The sequence below is a fragment of the Phascolarctos cinereus genome, unplaced genomic scaffold, assembly GCF_003287225.1.
Source record: "Phascolarctos cinereus isolate Bilbo 61053 unplaced genomic scaffold, phaCin_HiC Scaffold_8;HRSCAF=390, whole genome shotgun sequence".
Classification (NCBI taxonomy): domain Eukaryota; kingdom Metazoa; phylum Chordata; class Mammalia; order Diprotodontia; family Phascolarctidae; genus Phascolarctos; species Phascolarctos cinereus.
The window spans coordinates 53,158,046-53,185,950 of NW_027556291.1; the positions used below are offsets into that span (position 1 = coordinate 53,158,046).

Below are 27,905 nucleotides of genomic sequence, written 5' to 3' on the forward strand. Positions count from 1 at the left end.
ATGCATCCTTGACCGACAGCTTTAACCTCTTTCGCTCTTGCAAAGTTTCTAGACTTCTGATCCTCCTTCAACCCAGGTCCGCTCCTACTCCCCGCCCTCTAGTGCCTCGCTGCAGATGTTGTCCCCGCCCCTTCCACGTTACGCCACCGTATCCCCGCCCCCGGACTTTGGAACGGGCCAATACGAAGGCGTTTCCCGGCCTGGTCGTCCCGCCTCCACGCTAAGTCCGCGCCCTATTTCTCCTCCTCTTCTCCCACTCCGCCCCCTTCTCGCACGCTCGCCCTGCGGACCTCCGGGGTTCCGAGGATCGGGCGCTATGAAAAGTGTTTGCCCTGTCGCTGCCGGTAAGGGGTTACGGCGCCAGCCTCCCCTCGGGGAGACCCAGAGGAGTCTGAACGGTGGGAGGCGTGGAGGGCTACGGGGAGTGAATCTGAGGTTCGGGCGGCCGGCTCTGCCTCTCCTCAGCTCCCCTCCCCCCTCCCCCGCTAGCCCCCCTCCTCCGCCAGCCTGGGCGGGAGTGGCTGCTCCCCCCCCTCCCGGCAGGCCACGGGGCCGGAAGTGCCGCCATTTTTCGCCTTTCGTACTATTGACAATAACAAGCCCCAGTTTTCTCTCTTGAGCCCCCCCTTCCTCCCTCGCTCTCTCCCTCCCCCCTTCCCGGAGCCCAGCGTCTCCCCTCCCGGAGAGAGAAAAGGAGGTGGAGCGGGCGCTCTCCAAGCCTCCCCCCGCCGCTCCTGGAGCCAGGCGGGGAGGGGGAGAGGGAGAGAGAGAAAAGCAGGAGGGGGGACCAGCCGAGAGTCCTGGTCCTCCCTCCCTCTCCCTCCCCTCCTCCCTCCACCCTTCCCCCCCCCTCCCTCCCTCACTCACTGACTGGCTCGCTCCCTTCCCCTCCCTCCTCTGCATCTCTGCTTTTCCCTCCCCCCCATCACCCCGGTCCTGGATGGGTTGCTTTTCCACCTTTTCTTTCTCGCCCACCCGAAGGGCTTCATGTTTCCCAGCCTATTGACCCCAGCATTTTCATGTTTCCAACAGGTTTCTCATCCCCCAACCCCCCAGCTGCTGCTGCTGCTCCTCCTTCCCAGGAGGTCAGACCTGCCACTGATGGTCATAACAGCACTGGCCCTACTTCGGCCACCTCCGCCTCCTGTTCCAAGAAGAGAAAGTTAAACAACAGCGGCAGCAGTAGCAGCAGCAGCAGTAGCAGCAGCAGCAGCAGCAGCAGCAGCAACAACGAAAAAGAAGACTTTGATCCCATCCCTCCTTCCTGCTCCTCCCCTCCCCCGCCCCCTCCCAAGAACTCCTCTACATCCTCTTCTGCTGCCTCCTGCCCAGGGATTTCAGTTGCCACCCCCAACCATCACCACCTCCAGAAGAAACTGCGTTTTGAGGACTCCTTGGATTTTATAGGACTTGATGTGAAGATGGCCGAGGAATCGGCATCTTCTTCTTCACCTGGTCTTGCTGTATCTCAGCAGCAGCAACAACTTAAAAACAAAAGCATATTAATTTCCTCTGTGGCTGCAGGGCACCATGCAAATGGGCTGACCAAAGCTCCCACTACCATCTCTAGCTTCACCAACAGCAAACCTGGTTCAGCCAAGAAATTGGTGATCAAGAACTTTAAAGGTAACACCAGCTAAAATCTGGAGTATTTGGGGGGGATTTATGTTGGGATAAAAAACCAACAGAGAGTTAGTTTAACACTTTGTGAGCAGCTGTACGTAGTTTGCCCTTGGGGGCAGACTCACAAAGTTCTCTCTTTTCGGGGGAAGGGAATTCTTTTGGGTGGGTGGTTGAGATATTGTTTGCATTAATTGCTTTATGTCTCCTTGTGCTGAAAGATAGACTGTGCATTTCTCTAAAATATTTAATATTCTTTCTTCACAATTACTGCTAATGTTTGTTTTTACACTTAATCCGAGGTGGTTACTACTGTGTATTATATCTTAACGGGATCCTTAGTTATTGCCTCTTTTTTTACAATCGAAGAAAACTAAAACTTAAAAAAAGGTTGATTTGTTCCAAAAGTCATACGTAGTCTTGGTAACTCTTTCTGCTCGGGTCACATTTTGCTTTACTTCTGAAATGGTAATGCATTGATGCAGTTTTCTTTCTTTTCTTTGGTGGGCAGGTAGCAGGCTTTTGCTCTAACAAAATTGTTTAGTTTCTTGAGCGTGAAGGACATGTGTTATAGAGAGTCCACAGTTTAGTGCTCCCAGGAGATCAGGTGTTTTGAACTTAGCATTAAATCCTTTTATAAGTTGATATAAATCTGTGTGTAATGATGTAGTCTTGGATTTACAAGATTTAGCTTAGTTATAAGCTAAAAACCCCAATTTTCTTGAAGATAATTACATTTGTTTGGGGAGGAAGAAGGACTGTGTTTGTGTTTTAAGTACTGTATCCTTGAATTTGAAGTATACATGGGGAAAGGAGATTTTCTAGTTCTTAATTCCATCCCAAACATCTTTCCTAGGCTTGAAATTTGTGGTGTTGCAAGTGTTAGTTGTCTTAAGAAATGGAGTTTCTATAGTTTCTTTCCTTGTATCCTTAATAAAAATCTTTAGGAGATGTAGAGTTTTTTTTTTTAATTTTAGTAAGCCCATTTCTCTCTTTTCTTTGTCATGTGTTAGTGGATTTGCTAAACATGCATGAATCTCAGTCAACTGCCCTCTGCTAATGGTGCTTATTTTCAAGGGTGAACACTTGAGATGTTTTGTACCTCTTCATCATTTTATAGCCGAGCCAGCCATATACAACTCAATTAGTCACCCCTCTTAAGGCAATCCTCTTAGTCATTTTGGTTGCTTTTTCCCAGACTATCTCTAACATGAGCACAGCTTCATAGCATTGGAGTGCTCTGAACCAGACATGCAGCATTATTCTTCCCTCCCCATAGAACTGCAGAGTGCATCACATTATATACTTCACATAGAGGGTGCATAAAAAACACTGCTGAGTGTTTCTCTTTGAACATATCCAGTGTCTTGTCCCTATCACTTTTGCTCCTAGAAATGCAGGTAGCAAAGTGAGGCTTTCACACCTAAATGAACTGTAATTATTTATGATGTATGACTGTGCCTGTAGATTAGGCTCCCTGTTCCAGCCCTGAAATAATCTGCTTATTTTTCTTTTTATGTAAGGAATTTATTAAATGAGAACAGCTCCCAACATGTCATACAGTGTTAAAACTGGTAGTAACCTTCCAGTTCACCTCGTCCAACCCCCTATCCTGGCACATTACAGTTTTAGCTCAGTCACCTGTATCTATAGCTATATGGCAGTGCCAGATGCTGTGGTCACTGGTACTTAGCATCTGCTTACTTTTGAAACTTTGCCTTCCAAACAATATTTTGAGGGACCATAACCTTATCCCTACCTGCAGCTTTTTTCGGTACACTTGGTTTTAGAGGCATAAAATGGTTTATATTCACAGCAGTAGTGACTGCCCCACTAGTCTTAATACAAGTCAGGTCATCATATCTACTTTCCCATCTGTAAAATGTGGTTTATGGTACTGATCTATACCTGTTTGTACTCTTGAGACCTCTGCACTGAATGTGCGAATGTATTGTTCTAAAAATGAAAATCACTTGAATAAATTTCTTCAGATGCATGTAATTGAACTAAGCATTTTTAATATTAAAACTTGTTGGGTTCTTCACAAATTTTCTATATAGTGTAACAAGTTTTCATAGATAACATCATAAATACTTGATCTTTTCATTTCTCTGGTTATCAGTTAATCCATCTATAAAATGAGGGCATTAGCTGATCTATCTGGGAGGTCTCTCTTCTGACTTGTCAAAAGACTCATTCTAGAAAGTTAAGTTTAATGGAAAATTTTCTAAGTTTCTTGTGCTAGTTAATATTAAGGAGATTAGACTTTCCTCATGTTTATGTAGTTAGTGTTAGTGTAGAAATGAGGAATTCACTATTTCACGGCAAGATTTCTTTTTCTCAAACCTACATTTGTATTTTCTCTCATGCCTTTTCCACCCCCAAAACCTTTCATTTTTGCTGTAATATTTTTGCCTTAGGCAAGGAGAGTGACCTGTATAGTGTGTGTGTGGGGGGGGGAGAGCGGGGAACGTGGGGGGGTAGGTTTGACGAGTCTTAATGGTTTGTCATTTTCCTAAAAAAAAAGTCTTAGGCATGCACAAAATGATCTGTGAGTACTATGATTACTTTTGGTGTTTGCTCATTTGTTTAAGAAATAGGTTGTATTTGTTGTGGCTCTTTTTTTTTTTAAGGTGTCCATGAAGACTTTTGTTTTGAAAAAAAAAATTTTTTTTCCTCTGAAAATATAGTTTGACCTGGATTAAGGCCCTTTCCTACTACTGATAAATATCCGTATAGAAACTCATGTTGCTATTAAGGCTGTATATGTGATGGAATGAAATTAGGATTCTCATTTTGATTTTGGAGCTGGCTCATCCATACCTTGAATCTCACTTTAAGGATTATTGGAACTCTGTAGGAGGAAAAGATTTGCTGGGTGTCTGGAAATCGGGGAGGAACAGAAGAGAGTTGGTTCTAATACTTCTATACTGTATGCAAGGTTTGTAGACAATATCTAAAAGGTCTTGATTTGAGGTGATTTTTAAAAAGTTTTTGCTTGCTCTATATACTAAGCTTAAAGAGAATGGTTACTTTAATGTTTAAATAGGTATAACAGTATAGTTGGTGTTTACTTGGCATGATTAACTGGCCCCTAAACATAACATTTTTGCCCAGTTGGTTTACTAAATCTCTGTTACATTTGAGAACCACTGGATGAACAGTTAATTTGATTGCAGACCCTTCTTTAAAACATAAGCTGCTTGATGTGCTTTTTGGAAACTTGTAACCATGTCTCCTGCATAAAAATCTGATATCAACCTTTATTTATCTTCTAGAGAAACCTAAATTGCCAGAAAACTACACGGATGAAACATGGCAGAAACTGAAAGAAGCCGTAGAAGCCATTCAGAACAGTACTTCAATTAAATACAATTTAGAAGAACTCTATCAGGTATGTCTGAGTTTGAATCTGTAGATCACATTACCTCAAATAGAGTGGGGGTGCCTGTGAGTTTACTTCTCTGAAGTGGTTTTAAAGTAGATTTTTGTTGGTCTTCCAATGCCATTGCCTTTGCTTCTTACATGATTTTGTTCTAATTGTCAAGTATGAGGTTCTCTCACACACTAGATGTATCTGCAAGCCTTTGTGCACATGTGCCCATTCCTCACCTACACAAGGACATGGTTACTGAAGTCTTCATATGATAAGACTTGCTGTAGGCTTGGCAGATAGAGCATGAAGCAAATCCTCTGTGGACCCATTTCAAGGAAGTGCTTGTGAGGACTTTGACGTCACCCAGTTTCACTGTAGCATGTCCTGAAGCTACTAGGTTCTAGTGTCTTCAAAAATGGACATTTGCTTGAGGCTGTGCCTGAGTGTTTAGAAAGACTGGAGCAAATACATGATCTGTTTTGTTAGTTCTTCCTATCTGCTGATGCTCGCAGGACCTATAATGGCGTCTTAGAAACTCTTCTCTGCCTTACCCCCTAGAACGGGCGCCTGTCTTTCTTAGATTATAGCCCCCCGCCTAGTTTATTCTTACTTCTTTCCTGCCCCTTTGCTTCAAGTCTGTCTTAGTGAATTGTAGTACCTTTGAAAGGATTTTTTTTTTATTAAAAGTGTTTTCCTTTTATCATGAATTTGATGAATATGAACAAATATGACCATTTCCCCATACAGAGAAGCCCAGAAAGAAGACTGCATATGAAACTGTGAATCTCCACTACAATTCAGTGGCTTGTCTCTTTGAAGACTCAGCTTGTTAATTCTATACTGCTCTGCTTGTCTATCAGTTGTAGTACTTTGAGAGATTAATTCAAAATGCCACTTTTTGGGCATGAATTGATTTCATGTTCTTAGCTGACTAAAGAAGACTTAAGCTGGAGAGAAACAGCTTTTGTAATTAAAAACTTGTGAACAATTAGAACTATCTAAAAGTGGATTGGGCTGCCCCTCATTAGAAACCTTTTAGTCCGGGCTGGATAACTACTTGTCTATTATTTTGTAGATTTCATTCTTCTGATACCAGCTAGCCTCGAGGTCCCCTCTACCTCTTGAGATTGTGATTCTGCCAAAGTACTTTATGGTGCAGTAATTGATGGTGTTACTCTTGCACCAAACTGCTTTAGTGACTTAATATATAACTATTATAATTGGAGGAGAAAAATCCTCAAATTTAATATTAGTAGAATCCAAGGAGGAAATTTTTTTTAAAAATCAATATTTGTAGCATTCACCGGCACATTTTAATACTTGGATGGTTGATTCTCAAGTGACAAAATAGTTTTTTTTTTCGTACACAGCCTGTGGCTTTTCAAAATTTCTATGTTCGACTATTGTGTTATACCAGACTCTCTTAAGCACATAGGAGCTGTGTGGCTTTTTTGCCTAGTGGTGCTCTCACATGTTTCTCTCGTCGAATATATAATTGACGACTATTCCATCATAGTGTCTGAAGCATGTTATAAATTTCACTTTGGGGGAAGAAAAGATTCTTCCATTTACTCTTTTAAAAGTATATAACTTTAATATATCTTGACTTTTTCCCTCATCATCTTCGTTTTTTCAAATCCTTTTAACATTTTTACTTGGATATTATTGTACATGGGATATAGCCTAGAAATATGCATTCAGAAATTAGGCTTTTTATAACAAATGTAGACTGTTATCAATGAACCTAATGTACTTGGTCTCAAATATTTTTCTAAGCTTTTGAATTGAAATGTTTTTTTCCTACTACCTTAGTATACACACATTTGAAGAGATGTACTTGTTGATTCTAATTGCTTTGCTGTTTGAGGCCTAAATTTAAAACTTAATTTTTTGGATTGTTTTCACAGAAAGATTGTTTTGAGTTATTCAAGTGTTGAAAAGAGGAGGGCCAAAGCTTGGGTACAGTGTTTCACACCACCTGGCTTTCAGGTCCCTGTTTTGTACTCAAGGCAAATTTGTTGTGTTTTTGTTTGTTTGTTTAAAGATGAGCCTTTGGCATAGGTTGTTTGTGTGCTTTGCCCACTGAAGTTTTCAGTTTCTAGAAGAGTGTGTGCATAGAAGTTTTGTTTCTCTTAGCACCAGGAATACATATCAAATTAGCACATAGATTTTGAGAACTTGAGCTTAAGTAAGCACAATTCCATTTCTTTGTGTTCCAAGATGTTTTATGTGTTTAACTTTAGTATGTCAAAGCACTGTAGTTTTGGGTGGGCAATTCTTCTGCAGCTTGAAAACCATTAGCCATAGACAGTGGTTGGCTCTAGTTTTTGTTTGTCTTATTGAATATAAATTGTATGAGTGTTGTTTCGCTTGGCTATTGCATTTTTTAAAGGGCCCTCTTCTCTTCCTTTTAAACATAATAGCAATTGATTCTGTGGGTACAGTTTTCCCGCTTGGCTTCAGAATAGCTGGATGGTAAATGGATGGCAATTGAACAAATGCTTGTTAAGCACCTGTGTGCTAGGTTCTCGGTGAGATACACAGATCACTCGGTCCTGCCGCCGGGAAGCTTCACATTCCAAATATGCTTCAGTAGACACCATTAACCAGGCTGAGAGAGAGCAGTTCTGTTCCTTACTCTACAGAAGAGTACGGGCTGTGATTGTATGTGTATGACTCAAATTGCCTTAGCAAAGATTTAATTTCTTGTGTGTCAAGGTCTATTCTAGGTTTAATAAGGGGGATGACCTCTCCTTTTTCTGGTTATGTACCAGTTACATAAAAATATAAATATGAGTAGTAACAGGAGGAATAGTAGTAGTTGTGGTGGTGGTGGTGGTAGTGGTAGTAGTAGTAGTAGTAGTAGTAGTTGATGATGATGATGATGATGATGTTGTTTAGCTTTCTCGTTGGCTTGTTAGCTGGAAATAGACCAGAGAATATTACTCTTATTTTCTTTCTGGGAGTCTTTCTGTTCTCTGAAGGAAGAGAAGTTGAGCAGTCTAAGAGGGGGACATATAATCAGTCCATTCCACTGCCAGTCTTTTTGAGAAGGCCATAAAAGCAGGCATCTTGTTGGGGCATTTCTGTGTGAAATAACTTGTAACTACTGGGCCTTTTGGCTAGTGATAGTATTTCTGTAGTAAATAGAAGGAGTTGACTAGCAACAGTGCAGAGTATCTTTCCCTGGGTGGGGGAGGCCATGATCCCTTTTAGTTAAGGAAAGACTTTGGTGACTTCCTTGGTCCTGCGTAGGCACTGCCTATTGGACTCAGCTAAGATTGCTTAACTCTCATATGCAGGTGACTGAGGTCAGACATGAGGCTCTTTGTAAGTGTAGGCAAAGTTAGGTTTTTTAAAAACTTAGACACTTAGCAATGTTAAACATTGCAAAGTCCTTCCTCGGTCGTAATCATAGTGTAATTCTTGGAAAAATTACCTACAACTCGGTATTCTTATTTTTTAATGATTTCAATATGTTACGTGGGCCTGTTTTAAAACCATTAAGAGTTGTGTAAAAACTAGCTAGCTAATGAGAGAGTTCTGGTTGGCAGTGTGGAATTGTTCTTAGGTACATAAAGTCTGCAAAAAAAGATATTGCAGTAAGCAGGTATTGAATCAGAGAGAGACAACGATAAGGGTCAGTGCTTCGGAGAGGAAACAACAAAATTCTGTCTCTCCTCTGTTTCCTAGGTCTTCAGGTAGAGAAGTTCTGGGTTTCCTTCTACTGTGTTACTTTTATTTTAATCCTCCTCATTTTCCTTTCTCTTCTTCCCAACGAATCCCACTCCTTACCCCCTTTTTCTCCTGCTCCCACACAATAGACAATATATTTTGGGAGCACAAGATTTGAATTTTAGCTATAAAGCCAAGACATGACCTATAGTTCTTCCTACACTCCATTTGCTGCATGCTTCTGTTTTCACTGGTGAGTGAGTTTTTCAGGCAAGTAAGTGTTTGGGGTGGGTATACTTTGGAGAGGAGAGGCCCGAAATGGGATGAGTAAATCTAATAATTTTTCTTGTCATTAGCTTATATGAAAGAAATCAACACCTATACATTTTATGTAAAATCTTTTATGTAAAAGATTTGCAACTTTGAAAAATTTGTATTCAGCTTAAGAATAATTGCCAAGTGGTGAAAATCGATGGCTAGCATTGTAATTGAGAATGATTGGTAGTGTGAGGCAGCCAATAGGGTGCCAGTCAGACATGCAGTCAGGAAGACCTGAGTTCAGATCCTCTCTCAAACACCTGCTAGATGTGAGACCAGAGACAAGTCACTTTCTCTCTAAGCCTCAGTTTCCTCACCTGTAAAATAGGAATAATAAGAACACTGATCTTACAGGGTTGTTGTAAGGTTAAATCAAATGAGATAGTATATGTGAAGTTCAGTGAGAACCTTAAAGCCCTATGGAGATAGTATTAATTTTGTGTAAGTAAAGGGCTTTGTGAACTGTGAAGTACACAATAAATGGTAACCATTATTACCATTTATACAGTTAAAAAAATAGGATGTTATACCAAACTCTATGGGCTCTGCAAGTTGTTTTGTTTTAGTGGAATTTATGAGTAGAGAAAACAATGCTAAAATCCCAAAGCTGAGCCTAGCTCTAGCTTCGCTTTTCTTCTTTCACCAACCTGACAAATGTCAGCCAATGTGAACATTTCTCTATACGAAGAACAGAAAAGGAGGAATCCATATGAAGCTGTGAATCTGCTCTACTGCATGCAGCTTGGGTTTTTAAAAAGACTGTATTTCAGATTTAACATGGTGATTCCACCCTTGCCCTTCTTGTCTGTGTCCCTTTTTGAGCTGCCTTCTGCTGTCTTCAGTATTTTTCAAAATGATGCCTTGATGCTTTTCTCTTTTTTAGTATCTGTCAATAGCACTGGTACCTATGCCCCACCCCTTGCTTCAGTACATTGAATTGTATTGAATGAACACGTTTTATACAGGTGAGCTTGCTATTGTGATATTTTTGTTGTTGTTATTCAGCATTTTCTGGTTACAAAGCAGTTCTGATATCTTACTTATCTTCACAATGACCCTTTGCTAATGTTATTATCCCCATTTTTCTGGTGAAGTCACATCTTAGTGACATAGGTTTCTTTTCTACCTTAGTAGCTATGGAGCTATGGACAAGTCACTTGGCCTTTTCTGAGCTTTAGGCCTCCCTTAGGGCTTTGCAGGGAGTTTCTGATGAAATCTGAGGTCCTTGATCCCAGAAGAAGCCAAAGTTGTCCCATATCTCCCTTGGAGCCCATCTCTTTCTGGACATTGCCATTCTCATTTCTGTCACCACTATTGTGCTTTTAAAAAAAATTGTTGAGGTCTTTGGGGTTTTATTTTTTATTTTTATTTTTTTGGGTTTTTAAAAATTCCCTTGTAACAATGAAAAACAGCCAAGTCAACTGATAGTTGATGGGAGAGCTTTATAGGATAACTGCTACTTGATGGCTGAACAAAAAAACAGCAACAAGCATTAATTGTTGAATGTACTATCAAAACTAAGACCTTTCTTTTGTCTTAAATGTTTTCTGTCATCTATTGTAACTAAAATATGGAAAAAATTATCTGTGTCCCTACATTCATAGTTTTGAAGATCTGCGAAGAGGGAAGGGACATGTTTTCTAATCTCTTCTTTTTTTGTTTTGTTTTGTTTTTTGGTGAGGCAGTCGAGGTTAAGTGACTTGCCTAGGGTCACACAGCTAGTAAATGTCAGGTGTCTGAGGCCGAATTTGAACTCAGGTCCTCCTGACTCCAAGGCTGGAACTTTATCTACTGCCCATCTAGCTGCCCCTAATCTCTCTTCTTTACTAGCCCTCCCTCACCCTCCTTTTAAAATTTCTTATCTCTCTTCTTTGAGTCTAAGCTTGGTCATTATAATTATACAGCATTCAATTTCAATGAAAATCCAGATTTTTTTTAAATTAAAAAAAATTTTCACTTATCAGGCATTTATTTTTTCCCTCTTCTACCTCCGTCTACCCAGAATAAAATGAAAAACAAAACCCTTTACCAGATAGTCAAGCAAAACATTCTCATTTGCCGTGTCCATCACCTCTCTGCCACGAAATGGATCGTATTCTCAATCGTCAGCCTTCTGGGGTTGTTGATCATTGCCTTCAACAGCATTCTTAAGTGTTTCAGAGTTATTTGTCTTTGTAATATTGTTGTCTTTGTAGACATTGTTATACTGGTTTTGCCCACTTTACTCTGCACAAGACTTCCCAGGTTTCTCCAGAACTGTCCCTTTTATTATTTCATGTGGCATGATTCTGGCATGATATGGCAATGAATGTGGTATTCCATTACATTGATATAACATAATTTGTTTAGCCATTCCTCAGTTGATGGGTACCCCCTGAGTTTTATTTCAGTCACTTTTCAGTGGCACCAGTTATGTCTTTTCACAAATTCCCTAAATTTCAGTAAGGTTTCAAGGGACTTTATAATGTTCTTCCCTTTTAAGTCATTAAAACTTTGCCTCTACATTTAGAATTGATACCATGAATGTCTGAGTGATAGTTTAAAATGTAAATGATTGTCATCAAGTGCCTTTCTTGTGCACAGCATTACAATATCAGGGACATGAAAATTTCCAGAGCTCTGTGATGAAATGACATTAAATCTTTGATAATAGAAGGCTGAGATCTTAGGCATGCTGGGAATATCAGATGGTAAAGTGAAGTAGAGACTGATTTGACCCATTTCTTTGCTGTCCAAAGATATAAAACCTGGACCTTTCAGAAGCAGTGTGACTAACAGGGTCAGGGTCCAGAGACTTCAGCTATTTGCTAAGATTATTCATTGTAGAAAATTTGCTGCATCTAAGCCTTCAGCTTTCTGATATGAGAGTCTTTATAGTAATAGTATTTATTGTAATGGGATTTTACCATCTCAAGTATCCTGTTTGCATTGAAAGGACAGCTAAGATTAGAGTCCTTTCATCAAATCGCAATTATCCTTCAACTTTACTTATTCTTCTAAGTCTGCTTAATGACCCCTTCATAGAAAAACTCCAACTCCCAAGTCATTCACAGAAGCCATGGAACCAGACATACTGAGATATCCAGGGCCTGGGAGAAAGACAGAGGTGAAGCATGTATTTCATCATCAGTGGGCATGCATTGAATATGTACTTAGAACAGGGTACTAGACTAGGGCGCTGGGGATCCTAAGGTCCAAATACAAAAGAGCACGAGACAAAAAGGCCGAGTCCTATGAGGGGATTAGAATCAGTTTGGAGAGGCAGGACATTATCTCTCTCCCTTTTTCTCTCTCTCTCTATCTGTGATCACACATCTTACCAAATGAATGGTAGAGATAAGTGCTATAGGAATAGAGGGAGTGATGATTGCCAGCTGGGGTAGTGTGGGAGTGCTTTGTGGAGTCTCTGGAAGGCTTGAATACGAGGTGTGGACGGCTTAGACCAGAAGAGATGAGTGGGGAGGGTAGTCTAACCTTTTTGAATCGGTGAGGGAATTGCCAGGGGTTGGCTGCTGTAGGACTCTTAGAGGAAGCTTGTTTCTTCACTTTCTTTTCCAGGGAGATGAGAAAGAAGGTTTCAGTCTCGATGGTAGATGGGGTAGTTGCCTGAAAAACTTTTCTCAGCCTGGTTTGATCTCTAGACCGTGAAGATTAGAATGTGGTTTACAGTATATTCCTTTCACTTTAGCCAGTGGATTTGGTTGCCCCTTGGAGTCCAGCAGATATTTAGTGATCCCCTATGGTGTGCCTAGGTCTCTTCTAGGAGACTGAAAGAAAAAAAGATGGATAAGATAAGATCCCTGATTTCAAGGGACTTGGAATCTAGATGGGGAGATTAGCCATGCACCTAAATAAAATAGAGAATAGGGTGACTCCTCTGGCTGAGGGAATTGGGGAAAGCCAGGGGGAGGAAGGGGTAAAGAGCATTTCTGGGACAGAGAAGTCAGCAGCCAGGCAGCTAAGCTTGGGACATGTTCTGGCATTAGCCCGGAGTATAGAATGGGTAAAAAGAAGTGCTAGGAGATAAGGCAGCTATAAGCCAGATAGCAATTCTCCACTGCCATACTGTCTGGAATAGGCATTGGGGAGTCAGTGAAGGCTTTGGAGCAGGGGAATATTGTGATGAAGATTGCCACTCTTCTGTGATAAGGCCCTGAGCTAGACCACTGGACCTGGTTATGGAGAGAGGGCAGGGCTAGCAGATTCTTAGGAGGTAGGAATAACAAAGCTTGCTGTTTCAGTCTGGGGGTACTGGTAGGAGAAACCAAAGGTGGCACTATATTGACCCTGGGCAGAATGGTGATGCCATTACCAGAAAAGGGGAATTGAGGATCAGGTTTGAGAGGAAAGAGAAGTTCTGTTGAGGACTTGCTGTTTGAGTTGTCCACGGGCCCTTGATTTGGAAACGTTCATCTAGAGAATAAGAAAAGAGACTGAAGGGTAAAAGATGCAGGTTCATGAGCAGGGATATTAGAGAGGAGAGAAAGAGGGACTAGGGACTTCTTTTGCTGTTAATCGTGGCCTATAAAAGAATATTTTTTATATTCGTCACTACATCTGAATTCTTATCAAATTTTTTCAAACTCCTTTTACTCTCTGTGCCAGCTGTTTTACATTTGAAACGCATTTGGTGTACATAACCATGATACTCCTTGGGTGCACGAACGCATGCAGCTTAGAGGTTGTCCCTTTGTCGTCTAGTCCAGGCAGTTAGAGGAGAACGATTTAGCTTCTATAGGACATGAAATTGCAATCATTTGTCTTAGGATTATCAGTTGTACTGTTTTGCAAATTTATATTTGGTTAAATATTCTTAAACTGAAACCTTATGTGGGAGAAATTCCTCATAATTACATACTGTACCTCTTGTTAGAAAAGTCCTGGTGACATTCTCTACTTTTTTCAGTTGAGAAAAAATTTTTTTTAAATTATAGGAAGCAAACTTTTAGCCCGATGTAGGTATTAATCTTTTGATGGAGGTAACAACAGTACCCAAAGAGTTATGCCTGCGCGTGCTGAAGAAAAAGAAATTGGGATTTGTAACAAATCAGTGTGTAAGTAGATAGCTTTTGTATGTCACAGTTACTGAGAATTGAATCTCCTCAGGGCAGTGTCTTAATCTTATCTACAGATGTGTTCATTTCAGTAGAATACTTGACTGAATCTAGTGACTTTTATCTTGATGTGTAACTATTCTCAAGTATGCTAGTTAGCTTTTAAAATAAATATAAAAGGATATTTTGATGTTAATCATTGATAATATGTTCCTTCTTTTCTTTAAGATGGTATTTGTATTTTTAATTATTGTTTTTCCAATTAATAAATATTTCCTTTCTCCTCCACATCACTCACCAACTTGAAAAAGAAAAACAGAACCCTTGTAATAAATACGCATAGTCAAGCAAAACATCCCCATGTTGGCCATGACCAAAAATGTTTCTTTTTCTGCGGATTAGTCCATCACCTCTCCGTTAGGAGGCAAGGAACATTCATCATCCCTGGAATCATTGTTGATCAGAATTCTGAACTCTTTCAAAGAAGAACTTTTGGCCGAACAAAGGGTAGAGAAAATCATGGAAGAGAAAATGGGCAGTTTTGATTACATAACATTTGAAGTTTTTCCACAAACAAATCTACTATAGTGAAAATTAGAAGGGAAACGGTTAACTAGGAAAAAAAAAATCTTTGCAGCAATTTTAATAGTTTTATTTCTAAGATATATGAAGAACTGATTCATCTTTATAAGAATAAGAGCCATCTCCCAATTGATAAAAGGCCAGAGGGTATGAGCAGGCAATGAAAAATCCAAGCCATCTAGAGCCCTCTGAAAAAATGCTCCAACTCACTAATAATGAGAGATGTATATCTGTTTAATCTTACAGGCTGTTGAAAACCTCTGTTCCTACAAGATCTCTGCAAACTTATACAAACAGCTGAGACAGATTTGCGAAGAGCACATCAGATCCCAAATTCACCAATTCCGAGAATATCCTTTTTAAAGCACGAACAACATGTAGCACATTTGCGTTTATTTGCTTTTCCATTCTCTCTCTGCATTTTCAGCCCAGTTCCATTTACCCCTCTGGAAAGAGACGTAGAAGGTTTTTGGTTTTGGAACTGTATGTTTCTAATCTAATTTTACAGTGTGTGAGGTTAGTACCAATAAAATGCACTTTCAGCCTTGGCCTGTTCCGCTAACAAACTTCCCTTGGAGATGGGGCAGGGAGAATGAATCTTAAATTAGAAACTGGAAATATGGGACTTGGTGAATGGAAGTTCTGAGGGGGCTTCAACTCTGCCTTTAGGGCGGCGCCCTTGAGAGGAAACACTTGACATTGTCGAGTACCATCCTTTGGGGTTGTATTGTGTAGCTTCACTGTATGGGACATTCTCCATGTTTATTTTAAAAACTGCTTTCATGTATTACTTTGCATTAGACTGTTAATATTTTCTTAACATCCCTTCATGGATTCATTGGACAGTGTTCTGTTTCTAAAGAAGATAGATAAATGCTGGCAGAATCACTGCAGACAGATGGTAAGCTCCAAGAAGTCTTTATAGTTAAGCCAAAAATACTGGAGTAGAAACATCATTGAATGAGGCCAAGGAAGGAAAAAATGACAATTAGATTTTATTCAAAGATAATTTTAAAATCTTAGTAGGTATTTTTTCAATATTTGTTTTTGTTCTTAAATAGATGTTTTTGATGTTTTAAAATCTTAAACAGATAGTTGTTCATTTTAGATTAATTTGCATTCTTAGTTCAAAACCTCCACCAAAGTCCTACTTTGATACCCTATCTCATGGCGTGGAGGCGACCCTGGCTTCTAGAAGGCTGTGCCAGTGGAGGGTAAATTCTGGCAGGCCCTGATAGGCTCTGATGATGGGCCTGGTGACTGAGGGGATATTTGTTGGTCGAGACTTAGCCAGCTACATCTGGAAAGGCTCAACATCATGATGATCGCAGGGTGATGACTCTTTCAGCCACAGCAACTCCTGAAGACAGTCTTCTGATTTATAGAAGACTCGTGTTCAGTGTAGATGGAAGAAGTATCCACACCAATGAAATTAGAGATTCTTTTTTTTTTTTTTAAGTGGGGTAGTCGGGGTTAAGTGACTTGCCCAGGGTCACACAGCTAGTGTCAAGTGTCTGAGGCTGGATTTGAACTCTGGTCCTCCTGACTCCGAGGCCAGAGTGCTATCTACTGCACTACCTAGCTGCCCCAAAATTAGAGATTCTTAAAGAGCTGGGTTTTAGTGTCTTTTACCCAGTTGTTTTCTTAAAGCTCAGCATTTTGTCCCATCATAGAATTGGTAGATGTTCGCTATATAAAATCCTGTTTGTGTTTCAGTTGTGAGGCCTACCAGTGGTGTCTGGGTTTAAGCCTGGTCAGAGTCTAACCTTTCTGTCATCCTTTTGGATCCCAGTAGAGCTGGTTTTCTGTTAAATCAGCCTGGCAGCACGTGGTAGCCTTAGCCTGGTGTGTTAGAGCCCCAGCTTTGCCACTGACTGTAACCAAGGGCAAGTCACTTGCCTCTCTGGTACTTATATCCCCAAGCTGTAAGAAGAGGATTTGATTAGATGATCTCTGATGTATTTCTGATCTATCACAGATCCACGGTTTTAGAACTTTTTTTTTTTTTGGCTAGGCAATGGGGTTAAGTGACTTGCCCAGGGTCACACAGCTAGTGTTATGTGTCTGAGACTGGATTTGAACTCGGGTCCTCCTGAATCCAGGGCCGGTGCTGTGTCCACTGCACCACCTAGCTGCCCCCAGAACCTTCTTTACCTATGCCTTTGGCCACCAACCCACTTCCATTGAGAAAGAGTATTGTGTGTGTTGAGTGTTTGTTTCTGAATAAGGAATTAATAGGGTTATTCTATAAAGTTTCCCTTTTTGAAAAATGCTTATGAATAAGAGTAATGAATTGTTGATTTCATGTGTGTGTGTGTGTGTACTGCACATACTTCCTGTTTGCTTTTCATTCTCTTTAGGTCTTTTTATGAGCCAATGATATTTCTTTCAGTCTTTAAAAAATACAAAAATCAGTATGATTTATTTTCTTTCCTGGCAGATCATGATCAGGAGCATTTTTTTGTTCCTGGATCGAACTTATGTTCTTCAGAATTCAATGCTGCCTTCCATTTGGTAAGAATGCCCTCAAATAGAGAACTAGGCTTATCTGGTACAACTATTAGCACTGACTTTTGATGATCTGCATTGACGTTCTATTCTCCAGCCATTTCTGTTTGGCTTTGAACTCTAGTTAGCAATGTAACTTTCTTAATGTCATGGCTTGCGCATAGTAAAATCGTTTTGTAGTCCCTTAGCTCATATCAGTGGACACAGTTAACGTAGAACTGTGTGTTGGAGGAAGCTAGCCTTGTGTTAAAGTGTTTGCTTTGGAATAACCAGAGTATATAATTTCCACACTAAATAATCAATACTGACATCATCTGTACTTGGAGAAAGCACTGAAAATTCAATACCAAAAAATAGTTGTTTGAAAAAAATTAGACTTTAATTTGGGCCAGTTTTTATTGATCACTCCCTTTTATTTATTAATAGTTTGCTTTGAAACTGTGCCAGAGACAGCACCATAAGAAGACTTAGGTATGGAGAAAACCTGAAGTTTAGGTTTGTTTCTGGTTAACAACAAGAGGTATAAATGCATTCTAGTAGAATATGTTTTAAAAAATAAATTTGTTATTTCATTCTGCCCATGCACAAACTTTGTAAAGTAACTGATTCAAAACTAAGAATCATAATTATAATTTGTGGGAAAAATTAACATATTCAAAAGTTGCTGATTATTTAGGAAATTGTTTGGTTGACTTTCAGGGACATGGGTCTAGAATTGTTTAGGACCCATATAATTAGTGATCAGAAAGTCCAGAGCAAGACTATTGAAGGCATTCTCCTTTTGATTGAGAGGGAAAGGAATGGTGAAGCAATTGATAGAAGTTTGCTTCGAAGCCTTCTGAGTATGCTTTCCGATTTGCAGGTGAGTGTTTTTTCTACTTCCTCCACTAAAAGTCCTTTTCTGATGCCTCATCATAGTGTAGAGTTGATCCTAGGTTCTCAAAAGCTATGCCAGCAAAGTGTAATTTCTGAGCTGGAAAGGCTCCATCCGTATACAGGCCTAGTGACTAGATGGATGTCTGTGTTCTGTGGACCAACCCATCAAAATTCAAGGAACTTCATTCATCACCAGGTTGGCTGCACTCTCAAGGCTATCTCCTTGGGCTGAAAGGGGGTGGTGTCTGATCTGCCTTTGTGGAGGCAAAGTACTTGCCCTGGCAAAATGAATCCCAGACCCTTGAAGTAGAGAATGTTATGAGAATGTTACTACTAACCAAATAGAAAATGATTTTTTGTTGGGTACTTCATAAGCCAAATTTGTAATATGCACGTGGCAGTTTTTTCATAAATTATTGAGTCAATGAATGGATGAGTTGACTTGTTTTCTCCTTTATTTCTTAGATTTATCAAGATTCTTTTGAACAGAAATTTTTGGAAGAAACCAACCGGCTCTATGCGGCAGAGGGTCAGCGTTTAATGCAAGAAAGAGAGGTACTTGAAAAACATGGTTGCTCGTCAGACTCCTGCCTCTGACAATTGACTAGCACCTAGTGGAGCCCGTGTAGTCCTTGGAATCATCCCCTTCCTCCCCCCCCGTGTTCTTGTGACACATTTCTTCTCTGTGATGCTTGCTGAGTTCCCAAAGGCCATCATTCCAGATCATCCACCACTTGCAGTGTTATATAGCTAATGCTGCCTGTCAGCTCTGTCAGGGGTAGGCCAGGCTGGGCAGTCTTCTGGAATGTTCAGGGGGAAAATAGAGAGTGACAAATTTGTCTTTGCAGGTTCCTGAATACCTTCATCATGTCAACAAGCGTCTAGAAGAAGAAGCAGATAGATTGATCACCTATCTAGATCTGAGTACGCAGTAAGTATTGCTGCATGCTTCAGCCTAATAGTTTTACCATCTGCATTTGATTTCTCCAAGGCTTTTTGAGGCATAAAAATGTGCCAGGCGTTTGATTTTGAGGCTTTTTTCATTGGTTTGTATAGTAAAGTAACACAAGCCGCCAAGTGCTTTAATTTGGTCTAGTTGAGTGTTGGATCGGTTTGTGCGTCCAACGGCAGAAACTGTGATAAGAGACTGCCTTGATCTTTGAGACCTTTAGGCTAAAGTTCAGTGGACATTGCTCAGAGAAAGCCTGCTCCCATGATCCTCCAGTTCCTACCTACTGCCAATGAGTGCAGCACAGGCAGCTTCTTTGGTTGCCTTCCTGACAGCAGGGAAGGGCCAAGCACAGTGAGGCCACAGAATTGGTTACTTTACAGTGCAAGTGCACGTACCCAAGGCTGCGAGCTCTTCCCTCTTCTAGACTCCAGAAGACCAGGGCATTTCTGCTGGTTGTGATTTTAAAAAGTTGGGACTAACAGAAAATAGCTTATTTTACAGTTCTTTTCAGGAGAGGCTTTAAATCCCCAGTGTTGGGGAATGTCAATAATTCTAAACATATTTTTTTCTATAGGAAGCCACTAATTGCTACTGTAGAAAAGCAACTTCTAGGTGAACACTTAACAGCCATTCTTCAGAAAGGTAATTGTTCCAATATAAACAAGAAAGATTGTATTTATTAAAATGTTTGCAGCAAGTGGGAAATCTGGAAAAGATTTCTCTGTTGAGCCTAATACCATGGCCTTGTCTCTAAGGAGATACATGTAGGGGGAGGGCCCAAGTTGTATAACTATTTTTTTCTCCCCCTCAAGGCTGCATGTCCTACCATCCTTGCCAAAAGTCAGGAGTCAAAATGAGTTATAATCATGTAGAACAGAAATGCAAAATGGGAATTCTCGATAAGATATATCGGACCCCAGTGGAAAAGGCAAATGCTGGGTGGTTGGCACTTGCTGTGAAGCCTGTAAAGTTTGGAGCCTTGCCTGGGTCCTCATTTTACTTTCAGTACCCCCTGTAAATTTCATCTGATCACTGAGATTCCCTGGGCTTTTCAGATTTTTCACCTAGACAAAAAAAAAGCAAATGTTATTTGCCCACCTCTCCTAGGTGTTAAGGATCTGAAGCAGTGTTTGGAGTATGTTTAAAGACTGACAAGCAGTAAAAGTAGAAAGTTGTAGTTATGGAAAGTCTCTTTAATTGGCACCTTTGGGATCAGAGCCAGCTGCCGGGGAGGGGAGGAGGAATCTTCACTGGAAATCACACAAATCATAGAATAGGCTCTTAGTAGGTTTGAATGAGATTCCCTACAAAGCATTATTGCATAAGAAGTCTGTCTGGTTCACTAGTCACCAGTTCATACAAGAAGTCTTTTCTCAGCTTTTTGTCTTAACATTGTACGAGTGGAAAAGCTCCCAAGGAAGCGTGTTAAACTGACAAATCCTGAAACTGAGTGTACTCTGGTGTATTTGTGTATGTCACATGTGACTCTCGAACTTCTAAGCCTTGGTACTTGGTGTACCTCCTGGCTTTCAGTGTGCTAGAGCCACTGATTTGTGGGCCCCAAGCTTTAGCTCATGTTTCCCTCAAGTAATAGAAGAGGGTTTTAGTCTCTTTGGCAAGGGTTAAGCCTAGCCTCTGGCACCAGCGTTTAAGAGGATGCACTCTACAACGTCAAGAGAGAAACTGCCATTTGGAATTACTTATACCTAGTGATGCTCCTCAGTCCAACTAGGGTTAAGCCCATTTTTACTTGTCAAAGTGACTATTTTTTTAATACAAAGCAAATGTCCACCCTGATAGGGAGATGGTGTACACACCAATGTGTAGCTCATGAAACTGTCTGGTGATTCTTGTGTTTAAAATAAACTTAGTGGTTTTGTTCACTTTTTTAATGCTTGAATGTTTCAAATGTTTAGGTTTAAATCACCTTCTTGATGAAAATCGGATTCAAGATTTGTCCCTACTCTATCAGCTGTTTAGTAGAGTCCGCAGTGGAGTTCAGGTTCTCTTGCAGCACTGGATTGAATACATCAAGGTACTAACACGCTCAACTTGAATTTTCTTTTCATCTCATGTAGTAAAAGCAGCCAGTGAAGACCTCTTTATATATAGGTCTTCAGTACATTCCATATCTAAAACATTAGGAACTCTAGGAACTAGAAAGTTGGAAATGACAATGTGTTGCTTTGGCTATCCCTGAACCAAAGCAGCACCAAAGCTGTTACTCTCCTCTCGTCTCCTGGCTGGAGCAGCTGTGGTAGTGAATGTGGAGAGGGAAAGAAAACAGTTTCTTTTGCTACAAATGATTATGAATTGTGCTGTACCGCCCCCCCAATTTTCCCAGTCTTTTCCTGAAGGCTCTAAATGCTAATGCCTACTTCTTTAAAAAGCTACTAAGGAGATTAACTCTCTGACCTTTAATACAAAAGAGGCAATCTTGTAAAACATGCCCCAATCAATACCTTATACACTGTGAGTATGCTGTGGGTTAATATGTGGTAATGGGTTTGGGGCTACTAGCTTCAGCTTCTTCCTTTTTGGTTGCCTCATCATGGCATGGAGGGGATCCTGGCTCCCCAAAGGTTCTCATTCTGGCAGTTCTTCTAAAAGCTGAAAAAAAGAGAGACCTAGGGCCACACTTGGTACCTCCCACCACCCAGCTTTAAGGTCCTAGAGCCTAGGGACTGCAATATTGGCATCTAATAAGACATACTGCTCTGAGGCCTAGAGGGGCTGGGATCTGCCAGGAGAGAGCCCTGTCTGGGTGACATTATGTCTTCAGGGGGATTGAAGTGAAGAGAATGGCTAGATGGGGATACCATGTATTTTTTTTGAGATTTAAAAAAGTTGATTTGAAAATGGCTATGTTATATGTGTGCACAAAATTTTAAAGGAACAAAAACCTAGTGAAAATTCTTTTTTAAGAAGATAAATGTTCAGGTCCAGTGATTTCTTACTTTGAATTTTTGTTTTCTAGGGATTTGGTAGCACTATTGTCATTAATCCTGAAAAAGATAAGACCATGGTGCAGGAATTGCTGGATTTTAAAGATAAAGTTGACCACATTATCGATATCTGCTTCATGAAAAATGAAAAATTTGTCAATGCCATGAAAGAAGCATTTGAAACCTTCATTAACAAAAGACCAAACAAGCCTGCTGAACTCATAGGTATTTTTCTGCTCCTTTTTGCACCCTTCTTTTTTCAGGTCTCCTTGGTTTTCATGTTATTTCCATTGATTTCCTGCTGAAAAACTACATGTACATAGACTAGACAGTGGGACTCAGCACCTAATTATGAAAGACTGTTTCTTGTACCAGATACTTTGAACAGTTTGTGAAAGGCCCTAACATAGTGACTGGCCTCTCTCTGGGGCTCACTTCTTCAACCACAGTTATCTGGAAAATTGCCAAGAATTTGAGATTTAAAAAAAAACCAAAACAACAAAAAGGTTTTTGGAACTTTAGTCAAAGGAGAGTCCTCTTAGGCCTTCATTCAGAGGGTGTTTATTCTTATTTTTGTACGATCTTACTGTGTCTAGTATCTTTGCAGCCAGCATAATTGCAATCTTGGATCATTAAGCAAAGGGACAAACAGCCCTATACACCCCAGGAGTCCATGAGGGCAAGGGCTTTATCAGTACTCAATAACTCCGCATTTGTCCAGCATTATCAACGACTGAGGCATTTTTACAGAAGTGAATTGTCTCGGTAACTAAAGTGTTAACTGGGCACAATATTAGCTCTTCAGAACAGTTGACCAAAATCCATTGCCTACATCCCTGTCGTCTTAATCATGATAAATTGAACTAAATTGGGGTTGTCATGGAAATTTTAGAGCTGATAAGTGCACACTTAGATGATGATCATCCTGCCTTAGATTTGCCCAGTGGTGGAGAGTTTTTAAAGGGTTTGTGCATGCGTCATTTAGCTCTCAAAGCCATGGGAAAGAGGCTGGCGAGAGAATTGTGATTATCTCCACTCTACCCTGAAGGTTACGTGTTTAACAAGGGCCACGCGAAGCTGAAACTAGAATCCACTTTCCCTGACACAAAATTTTCCATTGCGCCATTCCTCTTTATTTTGATTAATAGTTATTGTGCTCAAAAGATGGAGTGGGAACATCCATGTAAAGTAAGAAAAGGGGATGGAAATCTTGATGATTGTCTGTGAGCGATAGAGGGGAGGAATATATGAAATAGCAACATGGAGCTCTCTGGATGAAAAGAATATGTGGGTGTAATTATGAAAAATATATGCGGGTATAGACATACACAGAATAGATTGGAGATAGAGGAAAAATTAAAGATGGATAGCAAGATAAAACTAATAGATTTGTGTGGATGGAGAGATAAGACATAGGGATGTGTGTTTTTATACATATATACATACCTCCCTATATATACACATGTAGACACGTTTTTGTATATACCTAATATGTATTCATTATAGATATTATCTATATATATTTTTACATGTGTTCATTCATATATATTTGAGAGATATATAGCTATGTATCTCTGAGTCCCCATTTGTATTTTCCAATAATTGTGACTCTCCGCATTTGTGTATGTGTACATGCTGTTTTTCAGTGATTCATTCCTACACACACACACACACACACACAGACACCCCTTTATATTTTGCACGCATAATCTATGAGAGGCAGCACAGTAGAGCGGATACCGAGTCAGCCTTGAAGTCTTATCCCCAGCTTTCAGAGAAGGTGCCAGCCCCACCTTGGTAGATAGGGATTGTTCATGCTACACTGATGATATCACAGATCTGGGCCCTATCCCTGTATAGCTAGATCTATTTCATATATGTAACCAGGCCTTTTATTTTAAATTTGTATCCTTATTTCTTATCTATAACCATTCATATATACATTTGTCATGTGTGCATTTATTTATATACAGTAAACATGTCCATTTGTATATCTGATACAGGCATATGTATCTCTTAGTATATGCATTTCACACATACACACATACTTGTTCCTATAGATATAGTTTGTATTTCATCACAGATAATGTTTTAAATGTAAAGATAAATATTTATGTACATGTTTCTATTTAACATGTATATATTAGCTGTTCCCATGTGTTTCACAGGCACATCCCATCCATCCAACACAGAACCATGTTTCAGATATAGTTCTGTTCGTTCATATGTGTTTCCTCTATCTATATCTCTATACCCTGATGCCTCCCCTTCTCTCTCTGTCTCTCTGTCTTTACAGTCATATGCATTTCACATATATAGATATAGATTTTAAATGTCTATGTAGATATACTCTAGATTTTGTGTGTGCAAATAACTTGATATAAATATATACTTATATTCTCCATTCATGTTTTCTCTATTCAGCTGTTAATGTTATAGATATCTGTGTAAATGCCCATTAATTTTTATGCATCTTATATGTATATGTTTGCCTTGTTCATTTATACACATTTCATAAATACCTGTACACATACATCTCCATATGTTTTTCATCTTTATACAGTATACATCTCCATTCACGTGAGTTTCATATAGAGAAAAGAGGGGGAAGGGATTTATTTTGTGTTCATTTTATTCTTTTTTTCTATTCATTATATGAATTTCTATTTTCTATTTCTATTCATTTTATGAATTTTATATGTATGTGTGTATATATCTCTGTTCATCCACATTTCATATGTAAAGATTCAGAGGTGTTTATCTACATTTATTCATATGTGTTTCATATGTATGTAGTTCTGTAATTCTTCATTCATGCATGTTTAATGATATGCAGAAGCCCTCATCTTCGTACTGTTTTACATACATACGTATTTTTTTATTCATATGTATTGTCTCTATTGACTTCTATGTAGAGATGTCTATATCTCCATTTGTACTTATCTCACGTTCATGTATGTAGATTATGCACCTGTTCATACACGTTTCACCTGTAATATCTAGGTATAGCCATCTCCATTAGTGCATGTTTTATCTACCTAGATTTTGATGTCTGTATCTCCATTCTTAGTACTTGTTAAATTGTTTTAGATATTGATGTTTATATGCAGGCAGATATCTATTTTGTTAAAAACTCACCCGCATTTCACCTGCTTGTGTATTGATAGCCATCTGTATTCTCTGTGTGTGTGTCTTTATCTCCATTTGTACTAATCTTATTTGGTACCTGTAGGTACCGTAGATGTATACCTCTCCATTCAGATGCCTTGTATTTCTATGTAGGTGCTTCTGTGTTTAGATGCTTTATTCTCCATTCATACACATTTTATGTATCTAGATATTGATGTCTGCATGTATATGTTTAGATCTCCCTTCACATGTATTTCATATATTTAGATATGAATGTCTTTGTGGCCATTCATTCATGCATGTTTTATCTTTATATATAGATGTCTCTCTATAGATAGGTAGCTGCATACATCTCCATTTATACATGTTTGTCATATAGTAGACTGCGTAACTTGTTTTTATTCAAACAAGCACACATATGTATTTGGTTATATATAGTACCTTCACACATACATATGCAGATAGTGAAGTCTCTAGCTCTTTCTATGAATTTCATGTATAGATTAATGTATGTAACTTCTTTCATGTACATTTCCTATATAGTATATGTAGATATATACAGTTTTATATGCATTAATGTGTTGATACACACATCACCTTTCATAAACATTTCTTTTGTGTGTGTGCATGTATGTAGGCATTTTCATTCATTTAGTTTTCATAGTTTTGTGTATTCAGGGAGCACTATTATCTCTCTTTGTGTACTTTTTAGTTATGTAAATTTTGATGTTTATCTATAATATAGATGTCTCATTTATTTCCATAAATCCTTTTATATAGATCTGAATTTCTATTTGTTTCACCTATATACACACATATAGCTATATCTCTGTGCATAGAGATATATAGATGTAGATATGTCCATCTCCATTCCTTCATGTATATTTTATCTCTCTGTAGATGTTCATATATATAGTTTATTTATGTACATTTTATCTTTCTAGGTAAATATGTCTCTATATAGGTATCTGTATCTTCATCTATATGTTTTATCCACTTATGTGTAGATATATACATCTCTGTTAATATCTCTAATATCAATATATTTGTCTCCATTCGTAGGCATTTCACATATCTATCTATAAGTGCATTTATATACACACATGATATGTACACATGTATGCATGTGTCTTCATTTATTTTCATTTTGTACATATATAGTTGTATATATATCTATATGTTCTTCATATCTATATGTAGATATATACATTCATATGTGTACGTCTCCTTTACACTCTATTCCATTTATCTGGATTTTAATGTCTACCTATTGGTAGATGTCCATATCTCCATTCGTCTATATGTATTGCATATCTATGCAGTTGTACAAATCTCCATGTGTTTTATAAACCTGTATGATGATGAATGTGCATATATGTGCATTTTTTCTCTCATACACATTTCCTCTATCTGTTGATGTGTGTGTGTGTATATTTCTCCATTCATAGACATTTCTCATACACTCAAACATAGTTGTATACATACATCTCCATACATATTTCATATGTATGAAGTTATATAATTCCATTAATATGCGTTATTATGTACCTCCATGCATATATCTCCATAAGCTTTTCTTATATGTTGTTTGAATGTCTCAGAATATCCATTTGTATGTTTTACATAATATGTATATCCATTTACCCATGTTTCTGATATGTTTCACACATTTTTACACCCACACACACCCCTTCCTGTGTTAATAGTAACGCTAAAATAACCATACTAATGGCAAACATTTGTTTTAACACTTTAAAATTTGCAGAACCCTTTATGTATGTTATCTCATTTGATTGGCACAACAACCTTGTGAATTAGGTACTATTATCATCCTCATTTTAGAAATGAAACTGAGACTGAGAGGTTTGACTTTCTCAGGCTCATACAGTCAGTAAGTGACAAGATTTGAACTCGGGCCTTATTCCCACTCCAGCAGCAGCTCTTCACTCCCTCTGCTACCCAGGTGTCCTTATCGATGTTTCCTCACATGCCTGCATGGATTTTCATTTGTGTACATGTTATATATTATTAACACATATTCATCAGATTGTTTCATATTTATATATCTATTAATGTTTCTCTTATATGTGGAACACATGTTTTCATGTATGTGATATAGCAGTTCATATTAATTTCACATATATTCATTTGCATTTATTTATCACTCAAAAAATTGTGTTTTATCTGTCATACATATATTTAGTTTTCATCTATATTTCACATGTATATATTCTCATTCCCTCATAATTCACCTGTATGCACTTCTTCGTATTTCACATTTATCTTTGTATATTTACCTATGTATCTATGCCTAGGGGTTGGTTCTCACGTTTCCCATGTGTGTAGCCATTCATTCGTTAGGTCTCCATTCATATGTGTGTTTCATATATTACCATTCTCGTTACATATTTCCATTTTTACATATATTTAATACATGTATCTGTCCCTCATTTGTATGTTAAACTATATCTCACTTGTCTCTGTGTATGAAATATCTAAGTGGATGTATAACTGAAAAATATGTATAGCCATAGCTTGAATTTCTGTTGCATTCTAAGGTTTTCAAGTCATTTTACTTGTGTTAATTCCTTTGATCCTCAGAACAATACTGAGGTTAGATGCTTTAAAAATGTAGCTATGTATACAGAGAGTTGAAAAATATTTATTTTACTTCTTTATAGATAGGAAAAATGTGTTTATATATAAGTGGATTTATTTATATGTACACATTTATGTTTATATATACACATGTTGATAGATATATTTTCCTGTGTAAGAGAAAGGGTTAAAATAGCTATGAGACAGCAGCTAGATGACCAGTGAATAGATAGCTGATCACGGAGTCAGAGAGGCCCGAGTTTACATCCTAC

The 27,905-nt window shown here is 38.8% G+C and overlaps 1 protein-coding gene across 2 annotated transcripts in view; it reads left to right on the forward strand.

The window, feature by feature from the left end:
- The first annotated feature begins 253 nt into the window (after positions 1 to 253).
- The window catches only part of CUL4B (cullin 4B), a 45,716-nt gene continuing 18,064 nt past the window's right edge, over positions 254 to 27,905 (forward strand). The window contains exons 1-12 of one of the 2 annotated variants that reach the window (XM_020975110.2): positions 254 to 344; positions 1,033 to 1,626; positions 4,899 to 5,014; positions 14,872 to 14,975; positions 15,457 to 15,526; positions 17,066 to 17,139; positions 17,833 to 17,995; positions 18,475 to 18,564; positions 18,858 to 18,940; positions 19,536 to 19,603; positions 20,878 to 20,996; positions 21,939 to 22,131. In XM_020975110.2, coding sequence (XP_020830769.1) covers positions 317 to 344; positions 1,033 to 1,626; positions 4,899 to 5,014; positions 14,872 to 14,975; positions 15,457 to 15,526; positions 17,066 to 17,139; positions 17,833 to 17,995; positions 18,475 to 18,564; positions 18,858 to 18,940; positions 19,536 to 19,603; positions 20,878 to 20,996; positions 21,939 to 22,131 — 1,702 coding nt within the window. In that variant the 5' untranslated portion in view covers positions 254 to 316. Of the gene's footprint in view, positions 345 to 1,032; positions 1,627 to 4,898; positions 5,015 to 14,871; positions 14,976 to 15,456; positions 15,527 to 17,065; positions 17,140 to 17,559; positions 17,800 to 17,832; positions 17,996 to 18,474; positions 18,565 to 18,857; positions 18,941 to 19,535; positions 19,604 to 20,877; positions 20,997 to 21,938; positions 22,132 to 27,905 lie in introns of those variants that run through there. The other variant, XM_078147946.1, reaches the window with a different exon arrangement.